This window comes from Alosa pseudoharengus, unplaced genomic scaffold, assembly GCF_046254945.1.
Source record: "Alosa pseudoharengus isolate Yale_2024_CS ecotype anadromous, Long Island Sound unplaced genomic scaffold, YU_APseudo_1.1 YU_APseudo_1.1_scf_6, whole genome shotgun sequence".
Taxonomy (NCBI): Eukaryota; Metazoa; Chordata; class Actinopteri; order Clupeiformes; family Clupeidae; genus Alosa; species Alosa pseudoharengus.
Window position 1 is genome coordinate 25,068,816 of NW_027468848.1, and position 21,800 is coordinate 25,090,615.

The 21,800-nt window shown below is 48.5% G+C and overlaps 1 protein-coding gene across 9 annotated transcripts in view; it reads left to right on the forward strand.

Annotated features, from left to right (window-relative positions):
- Positions 1-21,800, forward strand: part of fbrsl1 (fibrosin-like 1) — a 234,067-nt gene that overhangs the window by 185,631 nt on the left and 26,636 nt on the right. For all 9 annotated transcript variants that reach the window (XM_076270550.1, XM_076270543.1, XM_076270549.1 and 6 more), the window contains one exon: positions 14,978-15,026. In XM_076270550.1, coding sequence (XP_076126665.1) covers positions 14,978-15,026 — 49 coding nt within the window. The remainder of the gene's footprint in view (positions 1-14,977; positions 15,027-21,800) is intronic.

Sequence of the window (21,800 nt, forward strand, 5' to 3'; positions counted from 1 at the left end):
TCTAATGATAGAGAAACGAGGCGGCGGGGATGAACCGGCCCGGGGAGTCCTTCATCACCGCATCCAAGGTGTCATGTTGGCCTAAGTGGCCCATCATTCTGGGCTACTGTGCTGCAATCCCGTGGCACATGTTTCACACATTCATTACGTCTGCGTCCTGCTGCTGCAGCCTTCTTTAGCACCGTCTTTACCCCCGCCGACCGAATGTTAGAAAAGACGCCTTAAGATTGAACAGGAAAGAAACGGGATGGAACAAAGAAAAGATGGCTGAAGGCTACAGAGGCTAGTTGAGAAGACATTTTTTTGTGTGTGTGTGTCTGTGTCTCGTCTATTACTGCCTGCCAAATAAGCGAGTAGGGGGTGTTTAAATAAAAAAGACGAGATGAAATTATTTTGTTCCTTCTGCCGATTTGATGTATTGTCAGAGACGGGGGAGGTAGGGGGGGAATCGGAGGGCGTTCTTGAAGACTCTAGAAAATGTCAGTCTCCCCCGCTGAGGCTTTGGAGGCACTGAAGGATTCAGCTGACAAGCCCTGACTGATCGGCTCAGATTTACAGGCCGCTTCCTTTCAGCATCGCCGAGGATCTTCGCCATTGAGCACTCTCATATTTCCTCTTAAGCCCTTTCACTTGCAGTGTATTAAATCCCCTTTTAATCTCGTCGCGTTTCCCCCCCCCCCCTTAGTAAGCAGATTTGGACGGGGAGGTTTAATTAGATGCGTTTTCCTCTGGATGCGGATGTGTCGGGTGGTCCGCCGTGCTGCCTGGGGGGAGAGCGGGTGGGAACGAGGCCTACATACCAAACATAAGGCCCCTTCGTTAGCGAGGAGCTGACGAGCTGCCGCTCACATTAGGGTAATTAACACCGCCACAGATTGTGGAACAGCTGTGCAATTTAGCACTGTGGCAACACCAAAGAGTTGAAAGGCTCCGCAAACAGAGGAATGCAAAAAAAAGGCTGCAGCAGCAAGGGCAGAGCGGCAGGAAAGGGAACTCACACTGGCTGCATCGCTGTGTGAAGACGAGCTGTTATCATGTAATGAATTTGTACTAATGTGGCGGAGACATGGTTGTGCAAAATGGCATTTAAAATAGCATTGGTTGTCTTAAAGGTGAAAACCAGGGAGCTGTTTAATCTGTAATTTGAAAGCGGTCTGTGTGTTTGAGCAGCCTCAGACCATGTCTCATGGTTTTGTAGAAGTATGATCTTACTGAAAGAAGGCAGCCTTCAGACGTTTTTACTATATAATTTGAGAGCCTTTTCATCTTGCTTTCCTTGGCAGAAGCTGTCCTACCCCCAGAAAACTAAATTATATGTGAAGTAATTCAAGTGGGCCTCTTTCTTTTTTGTTTCTTTTTGATTATATTTAATGTGTACCGTTTCGGACTCTATCCTTATTTCTTGTGGGTTTTTATCCTCGTGGATTGGTAACATCTGGTTTTGGGTTTTGACATGTAGGAGCGGTCGGCGTGTTGTTGAAAAAACATCCCGCACATGGACAGAGATGTTTGCCTATGATGTTTGTCAGGTCCTGAAAGCATTAGCATTTTCAGATGCTCAAGTAGCATTTTGTATTTCATCAATCCTTACCAAAGCCCTCAATTAAAGTATTCTTCGAGAATTATACTTGAACAAATTCTAGTGCTTGGTTTGAATGCTGATGGAAATCTCTTTCATGCAGTACATTCCAAAGAAAATGAAATGTGAGGTTAGATAAATTCTGGAAGGGTGATAGAACCTAAGAGTGATTTTTTGCCCCTCCCAAACTATCAGGCCTCTCTAGTGTTAAGACATCCATGGTTGTCAGTAGGCGGTGCTCTCGGTTTCCATGCAAGCTCTGGAAACTTGTTAGGTTTCATCCAAGCGCACTGCTGCAGCTTGACTTTGAGCGGAGACATCTCTGCCTTCGCCTTCCTTGCCTTCCCTTTCGCCCGGCGGAGCTGCAAACGAGGCACAGAGAGACAGCGCTACTATAATAATACAGGAACTGTCAGTCGGCGGTAATGCGAGCGGAAGGGCAGCCCAGGGCTGCAGCGTTGGGGAAGGCCAGGCCTGCCCATCGGGCCTGTCAGTTATTTGTCTGTCGTGTCTGAGGGGGAGGCAGAGGCCTCCATGAGCTTGGGGGGAGGGGGGGGGGAGGGTGTAGAGAGACATGCATGGTGTGTGTGTGTGTGAGTGTGTGTGTGTGTGTGTGTGTGTGTGTGAGAGAGAGAAGGGAAGGGAGCTGTGCACAGGGGCTGACAAATATAATTGGGCCGCGTTCACACTTTGCCACTGGGCGGGCTTACGTCGTTCTCTGCTTGCCAACAGGGTGGTGCTTCACAGCAGCAGGAGGAGGAGGAGGACGTGTTTTTCTGCGCTCTCCACAGCGAGTGGCCTGTTTTTGTAGTGTCCGTGCTGTTCACAGTGGCATCAGCTTGTTTTTATTACGTATTGGCTTGTTTGGTTTCGTCCCGTCCCCCCTCTTGACACGTAAGGTAGGATATATACTGCAGTGCTGCCAGGGGGATTCCACCTCATAGTGCAAGCGAGGAGGGTTGGGGTTGTGAATACTGACAACCTTGACAAACAGGAGTCTACAGCATGCGAAGGTAGAGCCACCTGTGGCCTGTGTGCGATCTGCACCTCCACTGGATGGCTGCACAGACTTGATGTTATATGAGAGGAAGTGCAAACCTTTCCACGATGCTGTCTACAGGGCCTGCGGCATTATGCATGCAGTAATAAAGGCCTGGCGATCGGTTGCTGAATGAAGGATGGCAAAGAGGAGTGAGACTACGGAATGGAGGCATGTTTTTTTTTTTTTTTTTTCTTGGAAGTAGACTGACAGACCGGTGAAGTTTGCATTCACATCTGTTTATGCAGCTCTAATGATGTACAGGAATTGATCTGCTGAGCGTAATTATCCTGACCCGTCCCCCCCCACCTATCAATCCTACCGCCTTCGCCACCACCCCACCCCCATCGCCCGCCTACACACAAATATAGACAGAAAATGCTTCCCCCCGCAGTCAGCTGCCAATTACAGGCGTGGGTGTGGGCTGCACTGGAGGCGCATGTCGTAGGTGGCTGCGGGACAAAACCCAGAAGACATGCAAAGCGTGCCTGAGCCCTTACGGCACAAAACTACCACGGGGGCAAGTTTACGAGGCCAGCTGGGCTGCGGCAGCGGCGGCGGCGGCGACTGCGACTGCTGCACCTCACACTTAGCTAGACGACGTCAAAAAGCGCTTCCTCCCTGTAATGACCTACCTGGGGCGTCTCCGCCGCCGGACACCTCCCATTATATAGCCCAAGGTAGCTTCCAAGGATGGCTCGTAAATGTGGAATAACAAAGCCGACATGGCAGAGAGCGAGCGAGCGAGAGCGAGCGAGAGCGAGCGGCTGGAGAGCAGCATCCCTCTGTTCGGTGTCTGCCTCTGTTGCGCCTCCCCCGCTGTGCCGAGCTCCACAGCTTTTAACACTTGATTAAATCCCCCTCTCTCTGGTAAAGCTTTTAAGCAGTGTGGAGAGAGCAGGGGGATAGGGGCTGTGTGTTGGAGGTAGATGAAGCTCCTCTTGGCTCTTGTGCTGCAGCTCGTGGAGGTGGGGGTGGGATTGTATGTGTGGGGAGTGGGGAGGGTTTGGGGAGAGACTCTCTTCCACGGGCCTGGTGGATGTATCCTGGATGATGTTCTTAGGCTCCACCGGTTGGATTATCCACGTTTTATCGCCCCAGCTGTTTACAGTGGGATCCCATGCGCTGACTGAAATGCCTCTTTATGTCGACAGACATGATATGCAAACTGGGCTGGGGTGTAAATGGGGAGTCCAATCCGCTTTATTTCCGCTCTGTGGAGGAAAGTGAATGGTGTTTGAGGAACTCTGATGGGATAATCCAAAAGGAGCGTGCAGACAGAGAGAGGTGACGTCTCCAGTCGGGGCTGCCGCATTAGCCGAGCCCAAGCCCCAACTTGCCACTGAGTCGCACGCTGAGAGGGTTTTATTCTCTCGAGTGCTCTGCGGTGGTGAAACAGCTAGTGGCGTTGCATGTAAATAAAGTGTCACCGATTGCCTCATGCTCAAGGTCAAGGAGGTAATTAAAACAAAGTGTTATCAGCACTGTATGGGCACTTAGCCCCTTGGGGAAAGGTTTTTCTTTTTTGACTCTAGCTGTCATGGTGACATTTAGGAGGCGGTTCAATCTGCGAGCAGGCAGGTTTGCTTTATTGACGAGAAATGGCTTTGCTAAAACGACCCAGCTGCCCAGTAATTAGCTGTTAACCTTGCCTCTCTCCAATATGAAAGGGATCAATTGGCTGCATAATATGCGCATGCCAATACTCATACTGTACAAGAGCTGGGCTAACTATTGCCTAGTGACACCATGGGCTTAGAAGCATTTGACTTCAGATTTGCCCTATTGAGTTTAGCCATGCTCCCGGCCTCACAAGGAGACTGCGTCTTAACAACAACTGAAGTATTCATTGCAGCCATTGCAAGCTGATTTCCAAAATGGGATTAGGGCTCTAGGGAAAACTGTTTGTCTTTATTCCCCCTCATGAATAATTGAAAATGTTGCATGTAAAACAAATTTGCTTTTACTTGCTTCATTATATTTTAATGTACAGTGAATACTGTTAGGCATTACTTGGCACAGGGAATAACTTTTAATGACCGTGTGTGTGGTTGCAGTAAATCCCTTTTTACCACCCAAATCACAGCAAAAGCGTGCTCAACTTCCTCCGAAGAGGTTGTTTTTTAGGGTGTCACTAGTGCTAATTGGGTGTCTTTGGTGTATACTGGTGTCGTTAGTGGCCATGAAATCTCTGCTGGCTAATGACTACGGTGCCGTGATTTGGAGGACGAGGCGGAGAGTAAATGGCAGTAGAGGGATAACCGTCAGCCAGACCCCTGGTGTCCACAGCATCAGAGAGGTAATTGAGCTGTTTGTTTGTGTATGCCGAGCTTTCATTTAACGAGGGTCCCATATGGGCCATGGAGGGCCAGAGGGCAGCAGGCTTCTCCTTCCCCTCCCTCCCCACCTCCCTCCCGTCCAACACTTAGCCACATGACTGACTCAGGTAGCACACAGTGAATTGTATGTAATTGAACACGTCCACTAAGACCCCCCCCCCCCCTCCACACACACACACTTTTTGTCACAAGGTCAGGCCATGCGTTTGGTATGTGAGGCAGAGGTTCAACAGTAAGTGTGAAAGCCTGACTCATAAGCTCTCTCACAAGGTTTCGGGCAGTTGTCGGGTTGGCGATAAACGAGTCAGGGGGGCCTGGGACCCGCAGCATGTGGTCCGCACGTTGTGTTGGGGGGGGGGGGGGGGGGGGGGGGGGGGGGGGCTAGTAATGCCCTAGCTATTCACAGCGACATGCCAGCGTGTTTATTTATACATCATGACCTCCCATAAGTCACACATCTGGAGCTCCCGCTGTACAGGCAGAGGCCGCCGCCGACGACTTGCACAATGCCATACCGCGCGTGCCAAACAAGCGGCAAAGGCTAAGTTCAGCTTGGCCCATAGCTTAGCTTGCTCCGAGTTGCCCTCGTAAAAATCGCCTTGCTGTCATGCCTGTGTCTGGACTCTGTCACTCAGTCCCCGATGCGTCCCAGTGTGGAATAAAGACATCAGTGTCAGACCCACGTGGCCCTCTAAATAAAGTGTCTGGTGGTTAAAGCCATTGCAAGCCTGACTTGGGTTCTGCGGCTGCCATTTCTATATTGACTGCTACCGGTGCTCAAACTATTCCATCCTACAGTAACTGCAACAGATTCTTAGCACATGAGATATGTTCTCTGTTCCCTCCCAGCAATTAAACATCATACAAACTTCAAAGTGTCTTTCAAGACGTGTTTTGAAAATTGCCCCTGTTTTGTTTTGGGGGATTTTCGCCTTCCTTTGATTTTGGCTGTCGCAACATACAAATAAACAGGCACGACCAGGTGTTGTGGCCCTCGCTATCCTGCCTATTTCCCCTCTATTTATAAGGACAGCTGAGTTGGAGAACGGTTTTAAAGGCCTTCCAGGCATTTGATGACCTGCTGTGAAGTCTCTGCCTGGGTCTTGTGTTACAGCTGGCCGTAACCCGAGGCTGGGTGTCCGTTTTAAAAGTAAATTCCACTTAACATGCCGTGTCCCTTTCCAACACGAGCGAGGCTTAGCTTTGCGTCTCCTTTATATAGCGCATTCCATGTCTGTTTGTGCATGGGGTGGGAGGGTGGCCTACAGGGGGTGTGGGGGGGGGCTCCACAGACCTTAGTGCCAGAACCTGCACCAGCCTTTGAGGTTTTCCATTCCTACTTTACTGTCCCTTCATACAAGTAGTTCTATTGATCTCCCTAAAAGCCTGCTCTATTTTAACTGGGATGTCGGTGTTAACCCCCCCCCCCCAAACACACACACCCCACCTCGATGGCTAAACTGAATACTGTATGGGGAGAGAAGGCAGATTCTGTAAAGGGCTATGTATGTCTCCAGAAACTGTAGCCCTGTGTGAGTGAGCCTCGCCACTGAAAGGCCAGAGGTCAGTGTGAGGGGCCACCCTCCAAGCACCCTCCGTGCGATCGCTCTGTGGGGGTAGTTGTCTTGCATTGGTGCCTGTGTGTGTGTGCGTGCGTGTGTGCCTGGATGCTTAGCGGACACTTCCGAACACACACACACCCTGTCAGGTCAGTTTTTTTTGAGGCGGCGTTCTACAAGGGGTGATTCATGCAACTTAACGTTGTTGTGCGGCTGGGTAAAAAAAAAATGCTTTGCATTTTTCCTCTCATTAAAAGCAGGCCCTGCTTGGCAGAGCGTGCCACAGGCGACCACACAGTTAACTTTGCTGTCAAACGGGCCTTTTACATTATAAAAAGTCCTCTCTGTGTTTCCTTTTCCACTGCGGAGGAAATACCTCTTGGGTTTTTCTTTCTTTCTCTCTCTCTCTCCCTTCCTTTTTTTTCTAAACAAGGAGGAAGGGGGGGTCACATTTCTCTTTTTTTAATCGCTGAATTATTTAACATCCTTGGATGGAGGGCTAAAAGTCAAAGCAAAACAGCCTTAAATGTAGAAATGTAACTTTTTTTTTTTTCCCTTTTCTCTCTCCTCGCCCGGAGTCTATGATGACTCACTCGGAGCTCACATTGTTCGGGGTCGGAGGAAAAAAAAAAAAAAAAAGAAAGTTGAGCAAGACTTGTATTGAACATCGCTTTAAGCCACTTTCCTCTAACAAGCCGCAGAGAGGGTGGGCAGCGACTGGCGGAGATGCCTCCCTGCTCCCCCGAGGGAGGCGAAGGGCATGACAGGCCCAGCAGGCCGATGCACGCTAGCGCCGCGAGAGTCCTGCTGCGCACGTCCGCGCTTCCATCCACCCGCGAGTATTGGCAACTGCTCTGAGACTCGGACACGGATGGATGGATGAGAAGGGATGACGCTCTCAGTAGGATTGCACGGAGCTCATGTAAATTTAGGACACGTCTGTGAGGAGCTGTTGTTGTAGCATCTGAAACAGGCAAAGGGAAAAAATAGGGAAACAAAAAAAAAAAATATATATGTGTGTGTTTGTGTATATATTGTATGTGTGTTTGTGTATATATTATATGTGTGTATATATATACATATTTTTTTCTGTTACCAGTGCTATCTGGCAGATGGTGGTGTGTGGTGTTGAATATGGAGGCCACATTGCAGTTTTTACAGGTCTATGGATTGCTCTCTTTCTTCCGTTCAGAACAATATGTTCTTGTGGTTAGCATTCCTACAATACGATCCTCAAAAAAAACAAAAACGCAGATGGCTCCTCTAGGCATGGATGGAGATAGACCCACAATAGGGGTTATATAGGGTCTTGGATATTTTTAGAATAATATTGAATGCACAGAAGGAGGATTTCAGTAGTGTCTGAGGAGAGAAGTTGAGAGCATTTAACAAATCTCACAGAGAGGAGTGATGTCTTCCATAGTCTCCATGTAAAATGAAAGCCCAGTTAATGGTGTGGAGCTGCCAGTGAGAGGCCTCAGGCTAGTGAGATGGGACTTAATGGCCATCTCTCTCTCTCTCTCTCTCTCTCTCTCTCTCTCTCTCTCTCTCTCTCTCTCTCTCTCTCTCTCTCTCTCTCTCTCTCTCTCTCAATCTCTCTCTCTCTGTCTCCATCCTCTTCAGCACAATGTCTTTTTCTCTACACATTCTCTCTACCTATCTCTCTCTCTCTCTCTCTATCTTGCCCCCTCTTATCTGCTAGCCTCGGTGCCAGCTGGGAGAGGCATGGCACTCCGATCTCTATCTGCTCTGCACGTAATAAAGAACATGGGCCCCCGATTCCTCCGGAAGATTAGCCGCGCCTTATCTCCCCCTCACATTTTCACATTAAAGAGCAAGGGGGGGATGGGGTACGGCCCATGCCCCTTTTGCTCCTAGCCCCCAGACAAGACAAGCCGAGCGGACCCGTGCTGTGCTTACCGTGCTGTGCTTCGCGGCGCCGGCCGCGGCCAAATTTACCTTCTCCCCATCAACCTCCACAAGCTCCTCTTCCTCCCCGCGGCGCTCCGGGGCATTCTGGTGCTTCGAGCCGCGGCTAGGAGGCCGAGGCATCACAGCCTGCTGTCTGACCTGTTCAGATAATATTATCTCCCGCTGGCTGGTTTCTGCTCAGCGCCACGTTGCACAGCATCTCTCAGAAATGTAAATAACGTTGACGTGTGTTTGCAGCCTGCATTCGAAAACAAGTCGGGCGAGTCAAATGGATAGTAATGCGAGATAATGCCTTAATTTCCTCTGTTAGCGCTCGGTTCTTAATGTTGTGTCGTGCTCTTTTTTTCTGACAGTCACTTTGTGGTTATCTCGCTGAAATATGCAGCGGATTTCGATGCTCAGGTTGGCTTAACTGGCACTGATAGGCTATCCCCGATCCCTAATTCAGACTGAATTTAGCTTGTTATCTGATCCGTGTGTCTGTGACTGCAACGTTTCCTGTCCTATCCTGATAATATTTTCCTCCAGATATATTTATTTATTTATTTATTTATTCACTCTCTCCTACCCTCTTTCACTCAATCTCTCCTCCCTTTTTTTCCCCTTTGCCTTCTTATACCCTTCGTCTTCCCCAGGTTTTAAATTTTCATTTGTCACCCTCTCTCGCCCTCCAGGTTGCGAAATAGGTCTGGGCAACTTCTGTGAAATATGTCATGTCCTTTTCCCTCATCTCTCCTTATCTCGTTATTCCTGGCCGCGCGCTGGCCCCAGGAGGCGGCCGCCACGTTGATTTGTGACCCTCCGCCCCCCCCCCCCTTCTCTATCTTTCTCTCTCTCCCTCCCTCCCTCTCTCTCTCTCTCTCCTTGGCTCTAATGTGATGCGTGCCTCTGCCCTTCTGCGGCTGATGAAACGGCGCCCTGCGTTCTCCCGATAGACTGCTAATTTGTATACTAAACTGACAGGCAGCCATGATAAGAGTTAGCAACTGCTCATAATCAGGGAACACAGAGAGGGGGAAGGAGGGAGAGAGAGAGAGGAGAAAATCACAGAGATGGGAATGATTTTTTTTTCTTTCATGAAGGAAAAAGGAGAGAGATATGCATGCAGCATCCAAGCATCCACCAGAACGGAGAGCGATATTTTACATTCAAAGAGTCGGCTCGCGGCAGCAAGCTCTCCTCGGCTTTTTGCATGTGCTTCGCCGTTGTTGCCAAGGGAAGAAAGATGGGTGGCGCGAGGAAGAGAAAATCTTGCTCCCCATTCGCCCGCGATGTCTGGCAGCAAAAGATGGCGCTCGCAGCGACATACAGAGACGTGTGGGGAGGATTTCATTTTGCACGGTCACCCCACAGAATTCATTATCATCTTAATGATGCTTTAGGTGCAGCTGAATATCTAATGTGCGAGAGTTGACAGTTTGTGTGGGAGATTGCATAGGTCTCCTATGGCTTTTGGGAGGGGGGAGGCCGGGGGGCTGAAACCATAGTACTGTGGTATCGTCAGCCCAAACTTGTTCTGACTGGGGGCGTGTGGCACGAGGGCCCCCCGATAGCTTGCTTGCATGTGGTGAGGAAACAATGAAAAAAAAAAAAATGTGCTGCAGCTTATGATAAATGACCACAAAGGAGGTCATTAAGTTTCTGGAGCAGGAGGCGCTAAAGAAGGACAAACGCCGAGGAGATAATTAATTTGGAGTCCCTGTTGCAGGCCATTTATGCATGGCTGAGCACATTTGCACAGTAGCCTACCCATCTCAAGACATATTTTTACCCCTGCTTGTCTTGCCCGCACCCACACATGACATTCAGGGCAGGAGGTCCAGACGAGAGCGCAAACGCACTTTAGAAGCTTGAGTGGGTGCTGACGGAGATATTTATCAAAGCGCTGTCTGGCCTGACATGATTGTTACATAAATGGCAGAGAAAATATGGCCTTGTGGCTTTGGACAAAGTCCCAGCTGTTAATAGAAGGAGGCTGAAGGGGGTGTGTGAGGGAGGAGAAGTGAGGAGTGTGTGTGAGGGGTGGGGGGTGGATGGTTGCATGTGAAGTGGCGGAGGAGGAGCAGGAACGGGTGACGGAGGTGACAGTGATGAAGCACCAACCCGAGCTGCAAATTAACACGAGCGAGGCCCAGGAGGGAAGGGAAGAGAGGGAGAGAGAGAGAGACGGATGGAGGGAGGGAGGGAGGGAGGGAGGCACAGGTGGGAATGGTTAGCCTGCCAGCGTAATTGAGAGCTGGTGTTTCTGAGTCAGGGTGCCCTCCTCATATGCCGCCCTCCATGGCACTCAGGGTGATGAATGGCACCACCTGGCCGGGCTGCGATGTGCCACCGAGCCCGTCCGCCCCCTCAGCCCATCCTCCCGCTGCCGCCGCAGCAGCTACCACCGCCAGGCGATGGCACCCTTGTCTGGCTCTGCCTACGCAGGTCAGCAGGGGATTGGAGCGCAGAGGAAACAGAGAGTAGAGTGTGGGCTGAGTGTCGCTGTTACATACGCAAGCCACGTTGGAGGTTACGGAGATTCATTACTGCCGGAGAACTGCTAGATACATTCAAACACTTCAGTTGGGTTAGTGACAAAGAGAGCGTTTTGACAGTTATTGAGAGCCGTGTTTATTTCTGGCCTTGCCTAGCCCAATCTGTAATCAACACGCTCTCATGCGTTTTGGTCTGTTTGTTCCTCTTATGAATCCTCGACTGGTGTTATTTATTTGAACAGCAACCGTGTCTCTCAAGCAGGGCTTTAAGTCTGCTGTCGTTGAGTGTTAGCAAGGAGTCCTTGTTTTGTATATACTTGATGTAGCTACATATGCAGTGGCTCATTCCAGGCGCCATTGCTAGCATGGGTTTGGCTCTCGGTAATGTGCAGCCAGCAAAGGCAGAAGGAGGGAGATCAAAAGGTAAATGCAGGCGTGGGATTGTTTGATATACCGCGCTGTAAAATTGGTCTCTCAGCAGTATTTACAGAATGAGGTTAATTGAAGTGGGGGTAATTGCTGACCTCCATGTCTGTTGTGAAATCTCATCCTTAACTGATCAATGCCTTTCATAAATTTGTTGCGGAAAGGTCATTGGGCTGATTAGATTCCCGCTGTAATGCTTCCTGCCTCCACGCGTACTGAGATACTGAGAGGAAAGCATTTAGTTGCTTTTTTGCTGTACAGGGAAAGGATGTGATAAATGCACAGGCTTGCTGCCATTTTAATATTGTGGAGTAAATTAAGTTGACATTTGAAATGCTCCCACATTTTCACTTTTTTTTTCCTGTGTTCAGTCTTCAGGGTTGAATAACAAATATAAATATCGCAGTGAATGCTGAGTGAGGGTGTTTTTTTTTTCTCTCAGCACACTATATGAGGCTGTTCTATCAGGAGATTTATCCATCCAATGAGTCACTCGTGTCTGGGGAAGTTGTGAGACTTCTTAAAACAAACACCAGCGTAATTTGTAATTTGGCATTCCCTTAAATCCTGGACTTTATGGTGGTGAGTGTGGATCTTGGGGGAGTTAGCACTCTGTTGGTGGGATCTGACCCCCTTCTCCCATACACACACACACACACACACACACACACACACAGGACCAAACTCCCCGCCTCATAAGGAAGCAGTAGGATTTCACAGCTGCTGTAAGCGGGCCACAACTGAGGCCCATGACCTCCTTGTTGCTTTTCTTCTCCCCTCTCTCTTTTTCGCTGCCCTTTTCTTTTATCACTAGTTCTTTCTCTCCCTTCCCTCGCTCTTTTTTTCCAAGTCGCGCTCTCTCTCTCTCTCTCTCTCTTTCCTCAGGGAGTCCTTGTGTGGCTCAGAGGAAGTTGAATCATAAAGCATAGCTAATGAATAGAATGGGGAAGGAAAGCTGAGGCCTGTTGACGGCTCTCTGGAGAGAGGGCCCGGCCGTCCAGCCTCAGGCTCAAATAGCAGACGGCCCCAAAGGTCAGGCTTCCTGCGGCCCAGTCCAAGGGCTTTTGGCTCCCAGCAATGTGGCTTGAATTTCCTTTCGTTTTGAAATGGTTATATTTCCCTCCTTCCTTTGGAAAACCTGGCCTTTGGTCTCTTTTTTTTATTTCCTCCCCTCGCCTCCCTCGTTCCCCGGCTGTTTGCTCTGCTTTTTTTTTTAATTACCATCGGGGTTGCCTTCACGAAGGAAGTGTGAAGAATTTGTTACATATGACCTTAACCCAGCGACCCACTGTTGCGAATCCAGAGAAGATATGTCATCTGAAGACAGATTTTCTGCCCTACGTGTGGCTACGTTAATTTCACATGTCGGCCCTTTCATTTCAGTGGTTTTTCAAAGGTCTGGGTGAGTGCATAATGCTTCCAGGTCCCATCCCCTATTTTTAATCTTAAGAATGAAATTGTCAGCTTTGTTTACACTGTTGGCTTGTGCGGTACCCATGCTAAATATTTTAATGAAAACCAAGCGATCTATCTGAAGAGCAACACGATTTTTTCTCCCTCCCTTTGGACTCAATTTGGGTCTCAGTGTTGTACGTTATTAAGATGCTGCAAATGGTGTAACAAGCGCAATATCTCTAATGTGCATTTAAGTCTCTACTTTTCTTTGAGATAGACCCCACACACACACACCACACTCTTTCTTCAGAGTACTATTGTTTGCCAAGTCAATAGCACAAAAAATCAAGGGGCCCATACTTCGAACTTTGGGTCATAAAATGTAAAATGTCCAATAAAAAATGGTGCAGGGAAGAGAGCACGGCACGAAGGTCTGCAGTTCTGTTCTGGAAAAAAAGTGAGTCCCTGAACATGCCGAAATATAGCTCTGAACTAGAACACCTTAATGGAGCTCAATTCTCAAGTTAGTGCCCTCCTTTAAAATAATGACACTTTTTAGCCTGTTCTCAGAGGAGGTCTGGCCAGCTGCACCAGCCGGAGACAAGATGAGCCCATAGTGAAGAAGTGGGCTGCATAGACACTGGCCTCTAACAGTCTTTGGCTAAGCATGCCAAAGAAGGGGATTGAAAGGATCTTAAAAAAGAAAGGGGATAGTAATGGGGGGGGGGGGGGGAGTTGAAGGGGATTGGGTGCCATCAGAATCACTCAAGAGTCTGAAGTTGGTGCCAAGGAAGGCCATCTGTATTCCCAATGTCTTCGTGTGCCTTGCGTGAGTCCACAGCCTTGCTTTACATATGCTTTTTCCAGTGCCGTTTGAAAGTCACAATAATGGCCGCGTGGAGATGTCGGTCCAATGGCTAAAACATATGTTCACCTCATCTGCCTTTGTATGCAGTGTGTGTATATAGACTGCCGTCGTATGGTAATTGGGATGTTTGATGTTAGCATTATCTTCTCCAGCGTATGAGCTAGCTGCCTCCTCTTGCACAATGCTGTGTTGTCTGAGCTTGATTTATGAGGTTGGTTGCTGTGTTTAAAAAAAAAAAGAGTGTCTTGCTGGTGGATGTGTATTTATGTAAACGTATGGTGTGTGTTTTTCTTTTTCAAACGGCTCGCCAGAACTTACACATACACGTGAGGGAAAGGGGAGGAAAAAATCGCCCAAATGTTTAGTCTAGACGTCTCGGCTGTCAGTTTTGTGGGGATCCTTTCCTCGAAGCCGTTTGTCTGCAGCCAGGCGGCCCACACTTGTGCGTTTCACACCCAGCTGTAATGAAATGCTTGATTCCATTACAAATATCTCCCCAAGAGAGAGAATGAGCCAATCATGTCCAAGGCAAAAGCCTGCAATATTTTGTTGCTCTCAAATGTACGAACACTGTTTACCAGCCTGGTGCCGATACAATGACAATTTTAGCACTTCCGTGACTAGTAGTTTGCATTAATACAGGCCCTACATGATTCTCAAATGTGATTGTTTTATTCTGTTTGGAATAAACAGCACCATACATTGTAAACATACAACAGCACCATTGTGCATAAGGTCTAGGTCTTTTGTATTGTTTTTGGAGCCAGAGAAGGAATGCCTAGAGCCCATGCCCACACATCCACTGGGCTTCCAAAGGGCCTGTGGGTCATTAGCGGCTCTCTCGTCTGCCTCCTGACAGCTCCGCTCCGCTCCCTCGTCTCCAGCTCACCGCCTTGCCTCCTCTGCTCAGGAGGCTGTCGGGTGGCACAACAGTGCCCCCCAATGTCACGTCTGCTTCCTCTGGAAGGCTGGGAGACAGCAGGTCTGGCTGTGAGCAGGATGGTTGGTTGGACCTGGGTGTGTGTGTGTGTGGGGGGGGGGGGGGTTGGACAGGAGCTGCTGCTTTTGTGAGGTGAGACTCTGATGTACACGGCAGCCCTTCTGAAAATCTTATGATACAGGGATGGGCTCAGCCCGGCTCCTGAATACACCATGAGTGCCCGTCTGGCCGTGCGGATTTCCACCTCAGCTGTGAAGCATGGGCTGGATGAAATGGCGGTGCTAGTGGAAGGTGTCTGAATAAATGTATAATCTTTGTCGACTTGGTAGAGCTGTCGGTCTCCTCTTCCTCTCAGCCTGTCTTTGTGTCTCCTCTTTATCTGTAGTTCTTTTCATTAATATGTTATGTCCTCTGTTTCTGCAGGCTTCTGATGTAGGATCAGAGAAACTTTTCTCACCGACTGCAGCTAAAGGTAAGGATGTGGATCACATATTTATTTATTTCCTTCATTCACTTTCTAATTACATGTGCATCAGCACCAGTGGCTCCTGTAACTCATCCTTGACCACTTCCTTTATTGTTATCACATTGATAACATTGACCGAATGTGTACTTGTGATCCTAAGAAAATACTGACATATACCAATATTCACATATTTAATCTATCCTCAACATTTAACATAATGTAACATTATTATTGGAATACATTTCAACAATAAACAATAATACAAAACAATAAACAAAATAATTCAACAATGTAAACGAAAACATAACATTGTCTTGGCTGTAAAGGGATATAACAAAGAAGCATGTATCTTAAATGCTGCTTTGTTGCTACTGGTTTTGATGTGTGTGCTCTTGAGCTTCCCCTACCTCCACTGCTGCAATGTTTGATACTTCCGAGCTGAAATAACCGGAGGCTATCTAGTACATAGCTCCCTGATGCTTCCTCCGCTGTGCTCCATACACGGGGCGGGGGAGGCTGTTTCCACGACCATACAAGCCAAAGGTATTACCCCTCCCACCGTCTGGTTCATTAAGGCTCTCCCCCTCTCTCTTGCTCTCTGAAGCCCAGAGCCACATGCTTCCTGCAAGGCAGCCACAAATGGGGAATTCACCCCAGGCCATACCAGCTCCCTGACAGCAGGCTTGACGCTAATGGCAGGCAGGGACGGGGTCTTAACCTCTCTCTCTCTCTCTCACACACACACACTCACTCGGCGTTAAAGCTCAGGTCAGGGTTATTGGCTGGGGAGGGCTGCTGCACCTGTACGCCAGGCTCCCTTTAGACACTGTCTAAATGAGAGGACTAGGGATGGGGTGTTGGGGTTGTAACAGGGAGAAGTGTGTGTGTGTGTGTTTGGGGGGGGGGGGGTACGTCCTGCGATGAAAGGCAGCAGACCGCAGTGACTGTCCCCCCTGGGCACATGCCTGGCCCATTAATAGATGCAGCACAAGGACTATTTATTTAAAGTGGGGAGCAGTTTTCTGAGCAGGAGACTTGTCTGCCAGCCAGCATGGAAATAGTAGGATCTGGTATGCCCTTGTGAGGGGGGGGGGGGGGGGTGCGGGGGTAAAAACAACAATGAAAAGCTTTCTGGTCAAAGCCCTTGTCATTTCCCCAGCAACTGTAATTCTTGGAAGCGAGGCTTAGGTTTATATTAGATCTCAGACATGTGTTTTATTTGCCCTGGATGCTTACACATGTTGCTTGTCTGGCTAAGTGGGAATGCTGTATCGCCGACTCCTTGGAAGGCTTTGTGTGACGCTCTCTGTGAGGAGGGGGGGGGGGGGGGGTAACAGACCAAAGAGATAAAGTTGAGCCCAGGGCTGCAGAGTGATGATCTTGTGTTTTCAAAGATCCAGACGCAATATCATATTCACTTTCCTTAACTTGACTGGATCACAGCTTTTGTTAAAAGCATTGTTTATTATTTATCTATTTTGAATTACCCCATCCCTACCTCATGCACACACTTACACACTTATCAACTGTATGAGTGAGTGTGTATGTGTGTTGTGGGGGGGGGGGGGTGGAGAGAGTGGGTATGTCAGTGGGCGAAGGAATCATCCGAAAATCCTGCTAATGTGGCCAACCCGTACACACAAGGCTCAGGGATTAGGCTCAGAGAATTACATCCAGGCAATCCCATCAGCATCCTTTGCCTGTTTTTCACAGGGATCACCAGGCTAGTGTTGAAAAACTGCTTGGGGGGGGGTGCAGATTAGGATTAGAGCGAGAGATTGTGGGAGGTGGAGAGCGAGGGGGATGAGGGGAAAGGAAAAGCCAGAGACAGGTCTCTTAGGATAAGGTGATTTGGTGACGAGCTGAGATTGTATTATCATGCTAGCCGTTCCAAACGGTTGACGTGGGCTCCATTGTGGCCTTGGACACTACAAGGCTGTGTTTTGCCTGTTTCAATTCTTCTTCCCGTCATTCTTCCCCATGTCTCTCTCTCTCTCTCTCTCTCTCTCCTCTCTCTCTCTCTCTCTCTCTTTTCCTCTCTCCCCACTGTGTTATTGAATGTGTGCTAAGCGGGTTTGTCTGTGGAATGCCGCGGTGCCCTGGGCTGCTTTTCCTTCTTTTTCCGCGGGCCCAGCGTATGCGTCCCGTTACCCGTCTGCTAGCTGATTCCTCCGGGACCAATCGAAATCCCAGCGTATGCGTCCCATTACCCGTCTGCTAGTTGCTTCCTCCGGGACCAATCGAAATCCCAGCGTATGCGCCCCGTTACCCGTCTGCTAGTTGCTTCCTCCGGGACCAATCGAAATCCCAGCGTATGCGCCCCGTTACCCGTCTGCTAGCTGATTCCTCCGGGACCAATCTAAATCCCAGCGATTTTCGGAGCCTCAGATGGCTTGGCCCGCAGAAGTATTGTAAGATTGGAGGTTGGCCCTGTCACTGGCTTTTCCTCTGAACAGTGCACAAGCAGGAGAAACACAATGCGTGACTTGGATGTGTTTATTAAGACTAGGAAATTTGGTGCGGAGGTAAGGTTCTCTTCTTTGTTTTGGGTGTTATTAACTCAGGGCCATGTTTATGACTCATGCAATAAGAATAGATGTGCATACCTTTCATTGTTCACATTTATAGATGTACAGTTCCAGTGGCTTTGATTTAAAGTGGGATTCGCTTAAAAGCATCAGGGGAAAGAATGTCTGGACTTCAGACGAGTTTGAAGATCCGACTGGGACTTGGGAGTACTCGGACGCCGTCCATTTTTGTGTGAGGTCCGGGCAAACCTGGGGCATCTTGGGGTAGGAGAGAAAGATTGCCGAAAACCCATTTCTGAAGTGGATTTATGCCATTGTAATCCTGATTAATTTTGACCCGTTGTGCTCATTTTAAACAGCGCATTACAGTAAGCGTGAACACAGCAAGCTCCGGGCGAAACCAGGAGCTTAGCGGCTTTTGGGAGGCTTAGCAGCAGATGGCATTTTAAGCCGGACTTAATAAATTGTTTCCATTAAACTTACCGGCCCACACATACAGGATTAGTCCAGTGGAACAAAGGAAGAAGGAGTGTGAGAAGAATGAATAAAAAAAAAATGCTCACACACACTCACACACACATTCGCTTGGCCACAACCTCCACCAAATGGAAATGAAAATGCCTCATTCCACTTTCTCTTTGGCCAAAATTAGGGATAAGGTTTAGCATTGCACAGATGAGACTATGCGGCCTGTTTCAATTTTGCACCATGTCAAACTTGGGGAAAGACCACATTAACGCCAACAAACAGATTGACAAAATTGCGCTAGAAAACACTAATCGTGTATGAATACTTATTGTATGTATATTTAAACGTAAACAATGTGTACAGTTTATATACAGCTGGGAGACAACATTGTGTGTGTGTGTGTGTGTCCATTTTTTTTCTCCACGATGCCATTGTCAGGGACTCAGTCCCCCAGAGGCTGGCTGCTGAGTCCACCCCCTTGGCCTGATGAGCTTGCGCTTCGTTCTCTAAGCTCTCATTATGTGCTACACGGCTCAGGGTCCCCGCATCGAATCGCTAATCAAGCACTCTGTCTGCAGCCCCACGATTCAATAGGTCCTGAGTGCCCTTTGTTCCACCGCCGTTGTTTGCTGCATGTCAATTAAAAGGCCGGAGCGCTAATGTGTAACGTTAAAGCTAGCTAGCTAGTGCTTCTCTCCATCCACACAGCCATCCACACAGGAGAGTATGAAATTCAGCTGTGAACACTACCTGCCGTGTGCACACTGCAATAAAACATAGATAGATAAATACATAAATAAATAAATAAGTAAATAGATAAATAAAAGAGAGTGTGAGAGAGGGGGAGAAAAGGGAAGAGGCAGGGGTCAGGGGATTGGGGCCAGAACCAGTTGATGAGAGTGTGTTTGTATGCGCTGGCTCTCCACAGGCCAGGTCATTGTGATGTATTGCTAACCTCAGCGCCGCGGTGTTTGTGGCCTTTCGCCCATTAAATAATGAATAGAGGTTGACCTTTTGACCAGCTAATCAGCTTTGCCGCTGTTGAATCGCAGGAGCTGGGTGTGAGAGGCGGACTCTGGGTGTGTGTGTGGGGGGGGGGGGCATGAGGGGGTCGCAGACGTGTAATAGCGAGAATGCAGACCACGGGGGCTTTATTTTGCTAGATTAGAGGGCCCAAATTAAAAACAACCCGTCACTGCGGAGGAATCTAAGCCTGGTAAAGCTCACAGCAGTGCCCACAGTGATTGGTTGACAAAGCCCAGCCGGCACATGCCTGATGGAAATGTTTTCTTTATCAGGAGCGATGGGCCGTATTGACAGAGCACTTATTGCTGTTAGCGAAGGTTTGTCATTTGGCTCATGTGACTATGTATTATATAGGGAAAGGAAGGGGGCTTGGGGGGCCATGGGGTTGGAGGTGCTTGGGCGGGGGGAGGGGGGTCTGTTTTTTGTCACAAGTGTCTGCTCCTGGTCACCATCACCACCTACTCAGCCCATGTCGAGTCCTGAAGCCGAAGCTTATTTGTTCTATTGATTAAATTCAGATTTTAGACAGGCCCAAATCCCCCCAGACTAGAGCCCCAGTCATTTAATTTCACCTGGTTCGTCTGTGTGCATAGCACTCTGAGATCAGTGCACATAAGCATTTGGTCTGTCACTTTATTAATCCAGCTCTTATCAGTCTGGCCTGACATATTCAGACTCGGGACCTCCAAAAATTAGTTTGTAGCATTTTTAATTCCCGAACTCTGCCCTTGCCAGATGGATTATTTTTTTTAATGGCTATTTTATTGATGATGGTAATGCTGTTTGTGCAATCCCCCTTCCCCACCCCCTTGTCTGATGGATGGAAGTAGATAGAGTAAATACGGCAAAGATAAGACACGTGTTTAATAATTAATTGAGCCATTACTGACAGAGATTGCCTTTTTTGATTTAAGGCAGGAAGCTGGCTTCAGGGAGAGGAAAAGCAATTACAGAGCTCTGACTCCAGCCAGCGCGCTCCTCTCTGGAAGAGCACAGAAAAACACACCCTGTTAACTGGATTATTCCATGAATTATTTTATTCTCCTATAATATTTATGGCGTTTTAAACTACAATCACGTCATCATGTACTATTTATAGGGAGTGGCAAGCGTGTCATTGCAAAAGCATTCATACTGATTTCATATGAGGCATTTGATGGGCTTTCTCCTGCATGGGGAGGGGGGTATGTGGCAAATGCAATGGCAGATTCCCAGGAGCATGAATTTCTATATTTATGTAACACAGATTTCTTTGTTTGATTGTAACCAAGGATAATTGGCTAATTGTTCAGAGTAAACCGCCACTGACCTACAAAGGCTCTGTCTGAAAACACTCAGCCACAGCCATGGGGTTGGCCATTGAATATTAAGCATGCTTTAGTGTTGAATTGCAAACCTTTAAGTGGAGTTTCTATGGAGACGGCCGGCTTGGTCAGGTTTCATCTGGTTGACAGGGCGTTAAACAAGCACCCCCAGGCCATTAGCCAAGAAGAATGCTCACCACTGACCCTGACTAGCAACGCATCACATAATTTGTCGTAAAGCTAAATTTATAATGAAGAATATAGAAATGCTAGCACTTATTTTTGTTATTGCTTGCCGCATCTGTATGTTAGTGCAAGATGGTATGTCTTCAACAGAAATCATTCATAGTATGATTACACTGTCACGGCTGATCCTGATCACACTGTGTGGTTTTTTGCCTGTCAGACGCTGCCTTTAGGTGACCCTGACCCGGGGTTAAATGACGGAGCTTCTGTTTTTCCCCGTTTCCCCATTTATTTATTTACCTGCTGCGTGATTCCATCGACCTTGACACCTCCCGCGCGTGAACTTCTCCCATCGGTCGCATCGCGCAACAAATCACTAGACCAGATGTGCCTCCCCCACCTGGAGCAGTGACCCCAAGGTGACGCTCAGTGCGCCACGTCTGACATTTCTATTTGGGGAGGCGTCAGGGTTTGATCTGCCAGTGATGAACCTGCTCAGGGAGGTATTTTGCGAAACTGACTGTTTGCCGACGACCGGCGCCCGTCCAAGCACACTAAAATGGGCTCAGACGTGCAGTCTGTCTTTCTACGCCCCCCACCCCCACACCCCCCGCACCCCCTCCCATAGCCCCCTGTGTTTTGGATGGTTTTCGGCAAGCGTTCATTTGGAACAGTGGTGGCAAGTGTCTGCGGGTGTCTGAAGTGAATTCATTATGTCTCTGGCAGCTGTCGAGCAGAGGCCCGCCTTGCTGCAGGCTTACCCGAAGCTGGGCACACTAAGCCCTGGGCCCCCCTGTGAAACGCCCTGGGCCCTCTCCCAACCTGTCATATGCCAGCCTCGGGATCAGACGCTTGCTGATGAGGGAGGGAGTCCTTGGGATATTACCTCTCTCTCCGCTGTGGCTCAGAGACTAACTTAGAAGACAGAAACCAGTGGAGGCACGGGCCTGGAGGATACATTTTCTTGTTACAGCTAAGGCAGTGGAAGTATTATATGGCCTGTAGATTTCATGGGGGATTTGCAGCTGCATGTTTATTTATCGTGCTCAGTACTTACCATTTCTTACACTAATACATATATCACATACCAGTTCATTTGTTGGTATATTATTTTGAACCTTTCTTAGGTTTCTATTTTATAGCTATGCGCTATATATTTTGTATTTTCTCTCGGGCCACCACAGGAGTTTTCCGCATCTTTTTGAAGACAATCCCAGACCTGTTTTTTAGTGTCTGTTCTTCTGTGTTATGCAGTCGGAGCCCATGTT